A 17377-nucleotide genomic window follows, 5' to 3' on the forward strand; every position below is an offset into this window, starting at 1 on the left:
GAACAAGCCTCCGTTCGTGTTCGTTCGGTTCGTTTACAGCCCTAACGACTACCAGTCATGTTTATGATCTCTAGCTCCGCTATCCTCCAACTTTGAGCAATATTATAAGCATAATCCCTCTAGCCCTTCAGCTTTATTCATATTATCAAATGACCCCTTTAACTCTTGAAAATTACAAACTAAACCCAATTAATATATTTTGATATCAAAAATGTCAAGATTGAATGAATGTCAATACAGAGTTTTGACACAACCATTGTTAAACTACAAGTTTGTATTAATTGAATACATGTGCGCTACAGTGATTAGCTACTCAATCAATCATTTAAACTTAGCACAAATTAAATTATTTAAAAACATTACGTGCTACAAATCGCATTTAATAAACGTAAAAGAATAAAGATTGAAACTTTTTATAACTATGATCTTGTTAAAGAAATTAATTGAACTTAGAATCGAAAGATAGAGACTATTGGCAAGTTGGTCGGTTAATTCAATAAGAAATGGAAGTTAGTACACGATTTTGTTAGTACCATCCAACCAAATCCAATTTCATTGTTTACTTATTCAATTTCCATGAGTGAATTTTCAAGTTCAAGCAACCCATTTTTCAATTGTAAAATGACAAGATCATCCCTAATCATTGTTAACATGTTGTTTGTTTTTTAAGAGATACTGAAATTTGAAGTCTTATTTCACAACTTATTAAGAGGCAGTCCTAAAATCTGAAATCTTAATGAGTAAGACTATTTGTTTCATGCTTCCTTCTAGCACTCCCGTTCTTGTCCCGTTCATCTCTTGATCATTGGCCCACACATAAAAATGCAATAACAACATATCACTTCTCCCAGTTGTTTAGAAAATATGCATGTTTTAGTTATCAACACAACGAACGTTCTACAATGCTATAAATCAGTGCTTTGATATGCAACTGAGCCCTTCGGGCATTTGGCAGACTAGGTAAATTGATAATTTTGGGAATGATTTACTTGTTGTATTTTCATTGATTAGAGGCTATCAAGACTGGTATTTTTATTTCTTCAATGGTGGATTGAAGTCAATGTGAAGATTCGTTCGAGTATGATTTTAATCTGCATATAGACAACTTCTCCCGACTTGGGAAGTAGTGTTCCACCGGAAGAAAGTTACCATACACATTTTGTGCCTTGTAAGAAACTCACATGGATTGATCTAGTGACTTGTGTAATTGCTCAAATGTCGCTTTATTAGCTATATAAATGATGGACTCTCGGTACAAAATTGATGAGTGCTTCCTTAGCATGTTAAATATGGGATTTTGATCAAGGCCTCATTTACATGTGTTTAGCGCTTTCTAGTATGTCGTTCCCTCTTCAATCTTTACATGTTTCGAAATAGAGTAGGTAAATCTTGACTTGTTTTATGTTACTCTTTAAATTTCTCTTGTTAATTGTCATCAAATTGTTTGTGATCTCTTTAAATGTTGTTGATTCTTTGTGTAAATTACTAAGAATCTTACCCGGTAAGAACGAAGACAAGAATCAAGAGTCTTACCCGGTCAGTGAGGGCGACAACTCTTACCATGGTTAGTTAGTACTTACCGGGATAAATTGTTGCATACAATGCGTTTTGGTGAATAAAATATTACCCAATAAGTAAGCGATAGTGTTGAATTTTACCGATAAGCACTTACCGGGTAAGTGTTTAGGTAAACGACCCCTTAGTGTAACTTTGCGATTATGAAGTTATAATCAAAATGTTTAGTGGTGTATAATCACAACAAAACATCGAAATTTTTTTCGTCTACCAATGCTTTTATGATGTAATATTGTGGACTTCTACACGTTGATCCTCAAGGATATGTAGTTATCACACTTGATATCCAATTCTATTTATACTCCTGTATTGGTGATATGTATTTAACACCATCCAGAAATAAAAAAGACATACATTTTATTACATAAACAAGAAAATGGTCCAATTACAAAGTTAAAGTCCACTAGAGCCAATCAGTTTGGTTAGTCCAAAAGTGATGGCCATAGCCATCAACCCTCCAAACAGACCCCTAAAGCAAGGCTTCACCACAGATGTGCCCCCAATCATAGACCCAATCCACCCGAAAACCACAAGTGCGAAGCTCACAGCTGCTACCACCACTCCCAACCTCACCTTATGGTCCCCTATGAAGGAAGCAGCAAGTAAAGGAACAACTGCACCTAGAGAAAATGCAAGACCCGATGCTACAGCTGCCTGAATAGGATTTGGCAGCTGTTCTTTCTCCTTTTCTTCCTGATTTTCTATCATTCTCTTTTCTCTCTTCATTTGAGCCACTTCAACATCTAGCTGAGAATATACGGAAACAAATTCTCCTATTGCCATACTGCATGCACCTGCAACTAGTCCAGCAAATCCCGAGAGAATCATGGCCTTGGCATCTTGTTTAACGGCACCAACACCCATCATCAGAGATGCAACAGTAACCAAGCCATCATTAGCTCCCAAGACAGCTGCACGAAGCCACTGTCCTCTTTGCGAGTAATCAAACTCTTCCTCTGCCGGCAATTGTTTTGGGTGAGGTTGGTCTTCAGGAATTGGAACGCGTAAATCATTTTGATGATTAGTAGCCATAATGGTGATAGAGGAAAGAGAATATATGCACAAAGGATCAAGGGGGTTTAAGAGAAGAAATTGGAACTTGTTTGTGGAGAGACCAGCTTCCAAGTGGAGGATATATATAGAGACTAGAGGAAAAACCTAGGAAAGTTGAAATACTAACAAAATTTGTATATACCGAAACTAATCAGTGTGATAAGCCTTCGATGGTGGGATTTGCATTTAGTAAACTAATCACGATTATCTTTTTATTCGTCTCGTTGTAGAAAACCATATATACTCGTTGGAGGCGTTAAACGTTTTTCTATCCTCTTGTTGACATATCTTCGGTAATTTACCAATAGAAAATCCTAGTGTAAGATTTGCCAACCATACGACTAATAATAGTTTAGGAGATTGTTCAGCATACCATTTCAACTACAACGTTAATTATGCCTTATGCTCAGCTATATATTTTGGCCTCGTGGTTAAGTATTTTAACTACTACCTAATACTACTAGCTTAACATCTCTATGTTTCTGTCTCGCTATTGGGATGGTGGGATATCAGCAAAGGTGAATTGTAGTTTTGAATCACCTTTTGGAGTCTTGGCTCTTCTAGGTGGTGTCGTTCTCCCCAATTAAATGGTACATATTCCACTATATATTCCGATGCGCTAATACACTAGGTCTCTTTAGCATTCGTATAGTTGTGTTAACTTCCTTTATCAATTTAAGACTATGTCTCTTGCAAATCAAGTTATTAACAAGAATGCTACCATGAGAAAATGCTATGGAATGGAGTCATGTTACCGCTTAGCAAGTACCTCTGGAGCTCGAAAAGCAAGGAGTTAGTTTACGGCAAGTAAAAGGACCTAAACAGACATTATGTTAGTATGAGAAGCATAAGAAAATGGCCTAATTCTTGGTGTAACCTAAACGAAACAAAGCAAAATTATGCATGCTTACACTAAATTAAGAAGTCACAATATTAAGGAATTGGCATAAACAGTACCCCCGCAAATGAAGAAGAGAAAACAAAGAAGAACTCCTAAGAAGGTGGAGTGCTGTATGGGATACCACTGGCCGCAAATCAGAGATATTTGGGGATCTTCTATAATATATAAAACTCAAAGGAGTGTGCATTCCACACTAAAGATGCAAGGATTAATTAATAGTGATATAGCCTAAGGACCGTGGAATCTACACGAATTCAGGCCAACCCCACCTTCATAAAGAACTGAAACTGAATTTATTATTTCTATTGGGATGTGATGGTGACTATCGCTACAAAATAAAGGGGCATTTTAATGAGAGTTTTGACAACTTGTCTCGACGATAATCATTTGGTCGAAAAACAAACTTCTGATGGAACCTAAACCATTTTCGACGGATTGTTTCCGTTGAAATATCACTTTTGACGGATATGCAACGGACCTTGGTCAACTATAGTTGATCATTTTGGTTGTATTTTCAACGGATTTTCATGAGATCTTTTTTTCGAGGATTCTGACGGATCACAAATTTTGATTGATTGTCGATGGATATTTGGTTAAGCATAGTTAACAATTTCGACGAATCTTCATGGGATTGTCGATTGAATTCCGTCTGAAATCCTTTGAAATTGCACAGTTATTTTCAAAAAACCATAAACTTGAAAATAAATACATGTATTTTACTGTGTACCTGTGCGTACTTCCACAAATACATAAATCCCAAATAGTCCATCAAGATGGAGAATTGTTTGTTTTGGATGAATTTATGACAGATGTAATAAATTTATATTCGTTAGGCATTTTTGACGGAATCCAAAAAACTAAAGAAAGTATTTTCTTGAACTTCTTTTTTCTTTTCGACCGGTTATTTTTGGATCAATAAACGATCAAAAAGCATCAATAAGTTTTTGGTGTACATACTTGGTTATCTTAATTTTTACTGTAATTCATTGACAATGGTGATATGGAAAAGTATACAGAAAGGAGACGGGTAGAAAGAGAGAGAAATTTCGAGGGATTCAAGTTTCTTAATTCATTAACCAATAAGTCATTACAAGAGATCTGTTTCAAGGGCTGAATCAGGTTATTAACAACCCTTTAGTAATAGTAAATGTAACCTATATATATACTCTTTAACTAACTCCCATAACGGAGGGGTGTATAAGATACCACTCCCAGCTTATTTTGAGAGATTTTCTATGATATATTAAATTGAAAGGAGTGTGCACTCCACACCAGTTGCAAATATCATTAGTTATATAATCTGACCGTGGAATCCACATGACATGATGTAAGACCTTCACTACCTCTATATTTAACCAACGGAAAGTCCTTTATAACCCCAAATTTTATATCTTGAAACACTTTAATTAAGTATTTTGGTGGAATTCGTTTTTATAACTCCAAATTTTATGTCGTTAAAACAAATAAAAAGTAATCTTTGTGATTATTATTTTATTAAGAGTATACTGACTTTTTAAATTTTGATTATTCATTATTTTATTAAATCAAAAACATTATTAGAAATAAAGTAACACATTTATGATGTTGTCAATCTAATAAATCAACATATTTACAAGTATGATATAAGATAAAATTCATATACTAATGATATTTAATTATATAATAAAATCTAAAAATATTCAATAATGGCTTGTTTCGAAGGTATTGAAGAATTAGAAAGTTCTATTATTTTATTTATTTAAAAAATATTCAGAAAATTAACCACTCAAAATGAGAAAGTTCATTGGATTTTAACTGAATTTTCCTCTTCTTTAAATAACTATAAAAATATAAAATGTAAGTGTTAAAATCATGTGAAAATGTTTACGAATTTATAATGATTAATATGTACTTAATTTCCAAAAATAGTCAATATTGGGCTTGTTTTGAAGTTATCTACAAAACTATTCTAATTATGTAACTTGGAGAAAGAAATACACACTTTTTAATGTATTTTAATTAATATTGATTATGTATATTAATATGATAAGAGTGTAAATGAAAAATGACAAACTAAGGTATATATATAAAAAATTAAATAAATAGCTATAAGGGTCAAAAATGTATGTGCTAAAAATAATTTCATAGTATTTATTGTATATAATAATATGATTAAAATTAAAAAAATACTCAATATTGGGTTTGTTTCGAAGGTAATAATGTAATTTGTTAAAAAAAATAAACGTATTTTTAACGTATTTTAGTTAATATATAATTATACGGTAATATATGATAAAGATGTAAAATAGAAAATATAAAAATAAATATAAAGTATGTTAATTAAATAATTATAGGTGTGTAAATTGTAATTTTAAATTTTAAAAATTATCAAGTTGAATTGTTTGTGAGGGGTATGAATGGATATAGGAGTTATGTTTAGCAACCCTTGCAATTCAAATTCTAGGTCCATTCTCAAAACAAAAGGGAAGAAGAACCAGCAGCACACAGTCACTTCATTCGTTCATCAATGGTGCAAAAACCTCACATGATAAACAAGAAAATAACCTTCACTCAACCAATCCTGTGTATTATTCCAATAAAAACAACCTCAAATGAGAACATTAGGAGAAACACAGAGGAGATTACTGAGAGAAGCAAGTAGCATTAACAAGTAAAAAGAAGCAGAAGATTGTCAATGGTGGTGTAGCCCATGCTGCTGAGACATAGACTCCGAAGAATTAAAGGCCACCAATAAAAACGAAAGCAGTTCTTCATAATCCGAGGGGTGACCAAAGAAGGTCTGTCAAACCTTTTGATCATATCATTCTTTTGGCAAAAATTTGAATTGCATTGGTAGGGATCATATATAGATCGATCCATAATTTTTAATACGTTACCCTTATCCTTTCGAGAACGGAAGCAAGATGTCATCGCCTATTTAAAAGTTCTTACTAATGGAAGAATGCATTCCCACAAATCAAATACTTGCAGGAAAACTCATCAACCAAATAAGAAAGTGTTGCAAAAATCCTTCTTTCACGAAGAAAAAGCAAATCTTGAACAGTACAGTTTCTAAACTCGCAATCATAAAATGGTACTCCATTGACACATTTCATCAAGAACCTCGTAGCCATAAGTTTATGTGCTTTTATTTTCATTCCACCACCCTGCAATCTTGTTTTTTCTACAGACAAAATGTTGAATGCAAAAGATGCTAAGCTTTCTATATTTGGATAGGATGTATCAACATCTTTTGCATCAAAAGAAAATTGTCAATGATACTCAGACACCGAGATAGATTCATCCATCTTCATGTGGTGTTGAGTAAATTGACCAAGGATCCACAGCAGAGCAATTCATTATACTGCTCCATTATGGGTTTAGAATCCATCATTTTGTAATAGTTAAAATTACTCGAGAGGAATTTCTTACTCGAAGCATCCTCGGCCATGTATTGCGGTTCCAAAGCATCCTATAATTCCTTGGCAGATTCTACATTGCAGGAAACATCAAATAGGGCATCATACATACCGTTTAAGATATACCCACGACATATGTAGTCGTCGTTCTCAAACTTGTTCCTATGTCTCACCATCTCATCGTCAACGATCTCGCGCATGATTTACGCCCTAGGTTCCACGTTTGCATATAATCATGAATTCCATATGACAAGAGATATGACTTTACATATTCGGTCCCAAAAATAATAAGAGCTACATTATAAAAATAACTACCAAATTTTTCCTTCTCAAATCTCTATACAAAACTTGTAGTCATAAGCAACATGCAGGTACAAGTTACCACACATTATCCCAAATATCCACATGCAGGCAATCATATAATTTTTTTCATAAATTCTCTTTCCCTTACCATTTAACATCTGGTTACATGACCTGTAATGCACAATGTAAAACACCAAAAATGAGAGTTAGACCAAAAGGTCTAGTGAGTGAATTTTCTTCTTGTCTGTTATTACAGGGTGAATAATCACCAAACACGTTTATAAACTCATATTTGTAATAATAAAAAATATACAAACTTTTGATATGACAAACCTCTTTTGTTGTATCTAAAAGATGAGACATTACCAATTTATCGCATCAAGTAACCCAATAACTCATTTAGCACATTCTGATATAACTTATCGCATCAAATAGATCAAAATGTTAATGAATTTCGTTGTGATCTCAATGTTAGAATTATCGTGGATGCCCCGCCATCTATCACGGTTAACCCCCCAACTATCACGGATGCCCCGCCATCTATCACGATTATCCCCCCAACTATCGCAGATGCGCCGCCATCTATCCCGGTTATCCCGCCAACTATCGCGAACGCTCCGCCAACTATTACGGTTATCCCGCCAACTATCGCGGTTATCCTGCCAACTATCGCCAATTATTGAGATTTAGACGATGAACAAACTTATTGGTCAAGACTTGGGAAATGAACTCCCTCATCTCCCAATGCTTGGGAGATGAGCACTCCATCTCCCAAAGCTTGGGAGATGAGCATGCCTCATCGGACATAGTTTTTCGAATCCAAATATGTCACAAAATTTCATGTATCAAAGTAAATCACGTGTAACGCAATAACGCGTACTTCACAAAAGCTTTGCAAAAACTCACCTCGTCCTATATTAACCAAAAGCGAACCTCTATCCGAATCTACATGCAAACACAACGTACAACTTCTCAAACTTCTCTCAAAAACTCGCACCAGAAAAATCTCTACCTAACTTTTTATCTTCACTCTTTATATATATATATTTTTTTTAAGGAGAGGAGGGTGAGGTGGTGCATGGGCATGCACCCTGTCTCCTACCTGCTCCCCCTCCCCCTCTTATGTAGTACATAGAGGCGTCGTGACCTTCACGGAAGAAGTGAGATAAGTTAGGATAGCGGCATCATTAAGAGTCGGGTTGCATGAGATGTTGGATTAATGTGTTATTTTTTGTATTTGAATACTTATTTTGTATAGGGATTTTGTGGAAAAGTTTGGTAGCTATTTTTGTAATGTCTATAAGGACCAAATGTGTTAATTATATTTCTCGATATATGAAAATATATGTTTATATGCAAACGTGATTCTAAGGTGTTACATATATAGGCATAATCATTTGTTAATCAAGTAAATAATATTAACTTTATTAACCAATCTGAACTTTTCATTTATTTAGTCAACGATTATGATTAAATAAGAGGTTATAATCTGATAAAAAAAAAACAAATTAATTGGTATGAAATGAAGGGCATTTTTCTAACAGATTGTTTTTTATTTTTGGAAGAAAATCATATTTTCTTTTTGGAAGATAATCAATAATAATATTTAAATAATATTTTATTATTGTAAGACCAGAAGGGTACTCGTGCAATGCATCGAGACACATCGCGGTTTCAACGTTTCGTTTTATTCTTAATCTATGTCGATATAATACGGTTTTATCTGGTTTTGAGAAAACGATAATATTTTATTTTTGAATAAAATATCATAAAAATTTAAAAATACTATATTGATATTAGTATCAAATTAACCATTTAAAAGTTTTTGTTTTATGTAATTTTTTTAATTCTAAATTTTTATTATAATTTAATTTAACGTAACGAAGTAATTGATTTTAATTTTAATAATATAAGTTTTTATAAAGATAATAATCAAGTATTCTATTAGATATCAATGATTATCCTAATTATATTTTAGATTTTTTATATTTAAAAATGAGATGTTTATCTTGTATTTACATGGAAATTTAATAAGTTGTACTTACGCACAAATTACTTGTAATTTTGAATTTTAAGTAATATATATATCAATAAATAGCATTTCGTGCATGAAAAATGATTTTTAAGGGTTTTTGTCAAATATTTTATAATATAACTAGAAAGGTACTCGCACAATGCAGCGAGATACATCTTGATTTTAATGTTTCGTTTTTTTGTCTTAGTTGATGTTATAATACAGTTTTATGTGGTTTTGAAAAAATTAATGTTTTTATTTTTAAATAAAATCTAAATATAAATATATATCATAAAAAAATGAAAGAAAATATTGATATTAGTACCAAACTAACTATTTAAAATTTATCATTTTTTTGTGTATTTCTCTAATTCTTTTTTTTTGGTTTAATAATATAATATTTATAAAAATAATAATTAAGTATTTTGTGAGAACTCAATGATTATCTTAATTATATTTTATATTTTTTATATTTAAAATGACATGATTATTCTCTATTTGATTATGTTTATCTATAGTTAGTTACATGAATTTAAAAATGGAGCTTTAATAAGTTGTACTTACGCAAAATTACTTGTAATCTTGAATTTTAAGTAATGTACATCAATATACAGTATTTCATCCATAAAAAATGGTTTTTAAGAGTTTTTGTCAAATGTTCTATAATATAGTATAGATTTTAGATTTTTTATATTTAAAATTAGATGATTATCCTCTATTTGATTATGTTTATGTGTAGTTAGTTACACAAATTTAAAAATAGAGCTTTAATAAATTGTACTTGCGCAAAATTACTTGTAATCTTGATTTAAGTAATATGCATCAATATACAGGATTTCATGCATAAAAAATGGTTTTTAAGAATTTTTGCCAAATACTTTATAATATAGTATAGATAATAGGTGAAATAAAAAAGTTAGACAACGATTTTTTTTAAGTTCATAGATGGAACCGAAGTTCATAGTTGAAACCAGAAAGTGAAACAATGTTTTTTATTTAAAGTTCATTAGTGAAAACTAGATAACAAATTTCATAGGTGAAACTAAAAAATGAAACAATGATTTTTATTTAAAGTCCATCAGTGAAACCATATAATCAAATTTAATAGATGAAACCACATAATGAAACAATACTTTTATTTAATGTTCATAGGTGAAACAAGAAACTTATAACAACTAACTGATTACATAATTAATGAATGTGACAATTAATGAATATAATAATTAATTTGAATGAGATATTTAAGAAATGTGATATCAACAAGGAAAGACACAGAAAATGTCCTTGTTAGTAAAGTTTGTACTATTTATTTGGTTAAAAAAATAGACTATATATATAGACTTCGGATCATATGAGACTATCTTGTTTTCGTGAGACTCGTGAGACCACTTTTTTACACTTAAAACTTCACAGCAAAACACTATGAAGGTAACCTTCACAGTAATTTTGTTGTGTTACCTTCACAGTGTTTTGATATAAAGTTTCACATGTAAAAATGTACTCTCACGAGTCTCACGAAAACAACTTTGTCTTAACTGAAGCCAACCCTATATAGGGTTGGGTTCACGTGAGACCAGCCTATTTTCGTAAGACCCATAAGACCACTTTTTTAAACTTGAAACTTCACACCAAAGCGCTGTGAAGGTAAAAAAAAAGTCGAATATTCACAACAAAAACACTGTGAAGGTTACCTTCACACCGTTTTACTGTGAAGTTTGAAATGTAAAAAAATGGTCTCACAGGTTTCACGAAAACAGACTGCTCTCACGTGATCTCAAGTATATATATATATATATATATAGAGAGAGAGAGAGAGAGAGCTTGGTTCAAATGTTAACCAAGATTATTATGTTAACTTTGTTAACCAAGCTCAACCAATGAAAATCCATCTTTTATCTAGATTTATATTCATCTCATAATTTAATGACAAGGGTAAATATGTAATTTTAGTTTGTATGTAACTCCCATATCATTAATTAGGAGTTACAAAATCAGAAAATCTCATAATCGTTGTTGATTTACTATTGATCTTGTTTTTCAACAATACTGATTTATCTATCTATAATTTTCTTGAATTTGTGATTGTTAAAAGAAACCCAATAGTAAAGTTTTCAATATCGTTCAAGCTAATATCGATAAACCCATTGGAAAACAACTCGACAACAATGGGAAGGTTAAAATGGTTTACGATGACAATCGAACCTCGAGTTCCGGAAGTGAAGACAATAATCAAAGCGTTTGTATTGGTAATGGATTATGTTAGGACTGAAAATCAGTGTAAAATTGTATTCGTTTTGAAAGTTAATTTTGTCTATAATTGTGTAAAAGTCATCGTATTTGACTTTTCTTATATTATTTGACTTTGACCTTTGTATAGAAGTTTGACCCTATATAAAGGGTGAGTCCCTCGTAATTTTAGTAGGAAGCCTTATTGTAAAATCAATATACGTTTATAAAGTTTGACTTTCTCTCTCTACTCCTTCTAAGAGTTTTTAATAGAAAACATATTCTGCCATTGATGTTCTTGAAGGATTCATCAAGATTGATTATATTGGAACAACAATTGGTATCAGAGCAGATTTGCAAGAATTTTGATTGGAGAAATCGTCAAGAATAGCACAATTTTCTGGAAATTTTATGATTTTGTTCTTGAAGTTCATCATGTTCTTGAATGTTCATCTTATTCTTCATAAATTTCTCTCAAATTTCTTATTTTTGGACGATTAATTGTTAAAATTGTGATCATTGTGTACGGTTTTAAATCATGAATCATTTTTATTCTTACAATTACATGATTTGATCTTTGAAAGTAAAGATTTGAAGAGTTTATGAATTTTGATGTTCTTCGCGTTCATGTGAAAATTCATCAAAAAGTTCGATTTTGATCCAAATTTTGTATGAATTTTTGTAATTTTTGTGTTTGTTTGTATGTTTGATCTAAATATTGGTTGTCATTATTGATAGAATCTTGTTAGTTGACCAGATTAGAGCCTGATAGTAAGCGATTAAGAAAGGTAGTAGTAAGCGGATTTTATGCAATGTAGAAGTGTGTTAAGCAGATTTGGTGTGAGCGATTTAGCCACACTTCTTGAGCGATTTACATCTTAGCCTTGACCGAATAGAAGCTGTTGGTAGTAAGCGATTTAATCACCATGCAGTGAGCTGTTTTCTTCTAGTAGTAAGCGATTTACAGCCTGTGTTAATCTACTTAGGTTGTGGCTTGATCGGATATAGGCCATGCTTTGTGCGGACTTGAGCTGATTTTCTTCTTTGAGCGGATTAGATAGTACAGTGTGTTGAGCGGATTTGACCCTACATAGTGAGTGGATTAGCAACCAGTTTTGAGGAAATATTCTTAAGTGGATTATGGTCTAGTGTTGAGCGATTTGTCTTACTCCTTGAGCGAAGATGGCCGGATAAGCAGACTAGTTGTGAGCGATTTAGACCATGCAGTGACCGGATATTGAACCAGTGGTAAACGGTTTGGAGTTTATTAGGTGAGCGAGTTACAGCATACTTTGAGCGGTTTAAGCTGTTGTTTGATCGGATTTCATCCATGCAGTGAACGGTTTAACATTTTTTTGTTGTGAGTGTTTTAGATTCATAAGGTGTGCGATTTAGAGCTGTGTGTTGAGCGAGTTATTTCACTCCTTGACTGAATTAAAAGGTTAGTAGTGAGCGAGTGGTGATCATAGTGGTGAGCGGATGTAGGTTAGCATTTTGAGCGATTTAAAACAAGTGTTGAGCGATTTACTTTGTGTAGTGAGCGGATTTGATAGAGTTTAGAAACTGCATTGAGTGACTTAGAGAGTATATTAAGCAATCTAGCATTCTCTTGAGCGAGTTAAGACAGTTTGGTGAGCTACTTAAGCTTAGTTTGTTGAGTGATTTAGGCACAAATCATTCATCACATTGCATCAAAAGAGTTAAAACATCATAATAACTTAAACATTGTTAATATACCAAATAGATCAAACATAGTAGTTATATTATTCGGAGCAACACAACATAATGACATATATTCAAGGTCATGGTGACTTCCAACATATGCCCTTACATGATATTTCCCTTAATTGCTCTCGGCTTTGTCTGCTCCTAAAACAAACGTTACTTGTTATCTTCAAGTTCAATGAGTTCATAGTTTAGACAATTGACCATCATTTGTACATAGCAATGCAGCAAAAGGGTTTCATAAACTTGACAACATATAACTAAACATCACATACGAGCTTGCTTGTCAAAGTATATGTATGATTAAAAGATGAGTTTCATAATTGTTGATTATGCATACCATAGATAGAACATACATACATGCAAATTGCACATGATTAATCGAGATATTATACATGAACTAGCATACAATAAGTAATTAGATTAAAAATTAATTATGGGAAACACAACTACATTTTGTTTACTGAACACATATGAGCATATGATATATGTTTTGTTGAACATTTTATATTAGAATTGTTCACACATAAGAAAACCCGATAGACCTAGCGTGTTCGACACCATAGGAAAATGTTCAACAAAATATATATTACCACTTATTTCCCATTTGTTAAACCATGTATATTGTTATACTTTTGCTTTCTATTTAATGGTGATGACTTGAGAAAAAGGTTTTGCGCTTGTTGTATTATTAGGTTGTTAAACACGAGATATATGTTATGCCCACAAATATCACCTCTATTTTATATATGATGTTTTAAATTTAAGGATAATTGTGTGTATAAATACCGTATCTTTTGGAAACACAAATATGCATTGGGCCATCAATCTGAAGATTGATCATGGTTTTGTACTTTGGGATTTTGTTTTCATCGCTCAACTTGAACACGAAGCAACCCAACAAGATAGAAGAGAATATCTTCATCTGCCTATATGCGAAATCTCGGCCCAAACATATTCTAGGTCCCGCCTGTGTATAAATAAAACCGATTACTACTATGAATGTGTATCATCAATGAAAAGCTAGAAATGTCGCATATATGGACATGTTGGTGGTTGCAACAGTGATATTAAATTAATGGTGTTATACTAACCTGAAATGCTGTAAACTTGAAGGGGCTCTCTGGGTGGAAGCAACCATCACGATCAAGCCATCTTTCTGGTCTAAACTCATCTGCATCGTCACCCCATATGAACTTCATCCGTCCCATTGCATATGGCAAGTAAAATACCATATCCCCTTTCTCAACATTACAACCATCTGGTAGAACGTCATCTGAAAAGCATATCTTTACGTCCTACATAATATCATTTCATCTTCATATTCTTACAAATTATCAGGATAAGAGTTGCACACAGATACCGATTGCTAAAGGCTCATCCTTAGAAAGCAAATATAAGAAATTAAACAAGTGTTGGACGAWWAARKTTGCATACCATCGACAAGGCAGGATAGAGTCTGAGGGTTTCCGTTAAATTTGCATGAAGATATTGCATYTTATCAAGAGCTTCCTCACTCACAYAGGCTGCAAACTCCGCAACATTTGTGATCTCTAATTCTTTCATGTTAATGTTGGTTGCTTCTTTAATTTCTTTTGCAACTTTATCTTGAATATGAGGATGTTTGCAAAGCATGTAAATGAACCAATACAAAGTAGTTGCTATAGGATCTTTACCAGCAAGTACAAACGCTACTACTATGTCTCGTATGTACTTTGGATCTGTATTCTTGATCTGCAAAAACCTCGACAAAATGTCTTCTTTCTTGAACTGAAAATCCATACAAAAATTAGTTTAAAACATTTTCTATGCTTGAAATTTTAATGAAAAGTGTCGAACTATACATATGTCAACGGGAAAGTTCAATTAGAAACGCTAAAATTTTGGGAACCAACTATTCATGACAAATATACATGAATATTAATCATTAGTAGTTGATTCTCAGCTGGGTTTTCAAAATATTTAGCATTTCAAATACCTCTTCCTTTACCAATGAATCATCCYTTRTGTTGTGCATTTGCTCAATCTTGGTCTGGATCAACTTATAAACATAGTCATTAATCACTTTGATATTTTTCTGTAACTCCGCTTCTGTTCCAATATTCAAAGCCTTCTTSATCTTCCATGAYATGTCAAAAARTCTTCGAAGAATCAACGYAYTTGCATCATCAAAGGCACGACTGAATCTAATACCTTCTTCACTTGAACCASTAATGTTGTCARCATCAATTCCAAAACCAACTTTAAATATTGAATCCGTCGTTGCTTTCATGAACAAGTCCTGGATGTTTGCATATTGGGACGTAATGTTTAGCTCTAAGGACAATAATCAATGAAGTAAGTAAATGTTTAGTGAGRAAACTATTGAGGAACCTACAGTTATATCGATTTTTTTGTTGCTATTTGCTGCTTCTGACAAAATGTTGCCGACTTTTATTGTGTTTTTTCTAAAGACTACACTGCTAAAATCTCTCAACACTTTCGTAGAGAACTCGTGGCTTGATACCTTCCTCTGTTCTCGCCATTCGTCACCATCGATTGTGAATATTCCATCACCAAATAGATCCTTTAGGATGTTGTTGATATGCGCTCCCTACAATATTTTTTCACAATAGTAATTTGTAAAATGAATTCCATAAGAGGGTCTGGTATACCAATATCTCAATACAGGGAACCTTAATCGAAAAATTAGAAGGAGCAACCACAAGGGTGGTTCCTGATTGGTTTGAGTTTGACTCCAAAGGTCAAAAGTACCAGGAGGTCTCAGGTTGAAATCCAAGTAGGAAAAAAAATCCCCTTGTGGCCACGGAGGTTCAAATGCGGTGACTCCGGGCTATCTGCAAATCAGGTGGTCGTCCTGGGATTAGTCGGCACGCATAACGAGTTGGATATTCAGGTTAATAAAAAAAATTAGATGGAGAAAAAAAGCGAAGGATATATATTTCGAGTGTTGGTTAAAAATGGATTCCATTGAGGTTGGTCAGACCTAGAAGAAAAAGGATAAATGAAAAACTGAAATTATGACATCCAATTATGACACGCACACACCTTGCCATAATTTTTGAAATTTGTCTTGAGGATATACTCCACAATTGAAGGATCAGATGTATAAATCTCACCTCGAAAAGGGTTAAACACTCTATAAGTTTTGTATATTGTGGCGAGATTAGTATTGTAATCATGCAACATGCGATAGTTGATGAGTTGATTAAACTTAGTTCCACCACATGGATGGTACGTCTTCGTCCTCTTCCCATATTTTTGTGATCGATGGTAGATATAGAATAAAAGAAGAAGAAATAGAGATATGAAGATTAAATTTGAGAGAAAATCCATGGAAGTTGCCATCTTGTGAGAATTGAGAGGGAATGTGTTCCTTTGATCAATGTTAGGGATGAGTACTCATATATATATAGGATCCCCTTTATTACCTTGATAATTTTTATCATTATTATATTATTAGTGTAAATTACATTTTTTATTCTTGTTTTTTTTAATTAGAAGATATTCATCATGGTTTACAAAAATATATTGATTTGTATCTTTCGCAATGGTCGTTAATTGAAGGGCTTCGTTAAACGAGGTGCATTTTAATATTACATAATACACACACTTATATATATATATATATATATATATATATTTGTATATATATATATATATATATATACTAGAAGTGTACTCGCGCAATGCAGCAAGACACATCTCGATTTTAATGTTCTATTTTATTGTTTGTCTATGTCGATGTTATAATACGATTTTATGTGTTTTAAGAAAGCAATAATGATTTTATTTTTGAATAAAATATAAATTTGAAAATATCATAAAAACTTAGAAAAAAATATATCAATGTTAATATCAAAATAACTATTTAAAARTTYTYATTTTTTATGTAATTTCTTTAATTTATTTTTTTAKTATAATTTAAKTTAAGTTTAATAATGAAATAATTTATTTTTGGCTTAATAATATAACATTTTATAAAGATAATAATTAAGTATTCTGTTAGAACTCAATGATTATTCTAATTATATTTTAGATTTTTTTTATCTAAAATGAGATGTTTATCCTATATTTGATTATGTTTATCTGCAGTTAGTTACACGAATTTAGATATGAAGCTTTAATAAGTTGTACTTACGTACGATCTACTTGTAATCTTGAGTTTTAAGTAATATGCAT

The 17377-nt window shown here is 32.1% G+C and overlaps 2 protein-coding genes across 2 annotated transcripts; both read right to left on the reverse strand.

Annotated features, from left to right (window-relative positions):
* Positions 1–1911: 1911 nt before the first annotated feature.
* LOC112507643 (vacuolar iron transporter homolog 4-like) lies at positions 1912–2634 on the reverse strand. The gene has a single exon (XM_025112296.1). The coding sequence runs from the start codon at positions 2605–2607 to the stop codon at positions 1969–1971; it is 639 nt and encodes a 212-aa protein (XP_024968064.1). The 5' UTR covers positions 2608–2634; the 3' UTR covers positions 1912–1968.
* A 10574-nt stretch (positions 2635–13208) lies between these two features.
* On the reverse strand, positions 13209–16543 carry LOC112507930 (cytochrome P450 704C1-like). Its single transcript, XM_025112686.1, has 7 exons — positions 16244–16543; positions 15573–15788; positions 15186–15476; positions 14633–14965; positions 14290–14493; positions 13985–14165; positions 13209–13339 (listed from the first exon to the last, which is right to left on the reverse strand). Exons 1-7 carry the CDS (start codon positions 16541–16543, stop codon positions 13314–13316), a joined length of 1551 nt encoding a protein of 516 aa, XP_024968454.1. The 3' UTR covers positions 13209–13313.
* Positions 16544–17377: the final 834 nt, after the last annotated feature.

The sequence above is a fragment of the Cynara cardunculus genome (genome assembly GCF_001531365.2).
Source record: "Cynara cardunculus var. scolymus isolate 2C chromosome LG 2, CcrdV1, whole genome shotgun sequence".
In the NCBI taxonomy this organism is placed as follows: domain Eukaryota; kingdom Viridiplantae; phylum Streptophyta; class Magnoliopsida; order Asterales; family Asteraceae; genus Cynara; species Cynara cardunculus.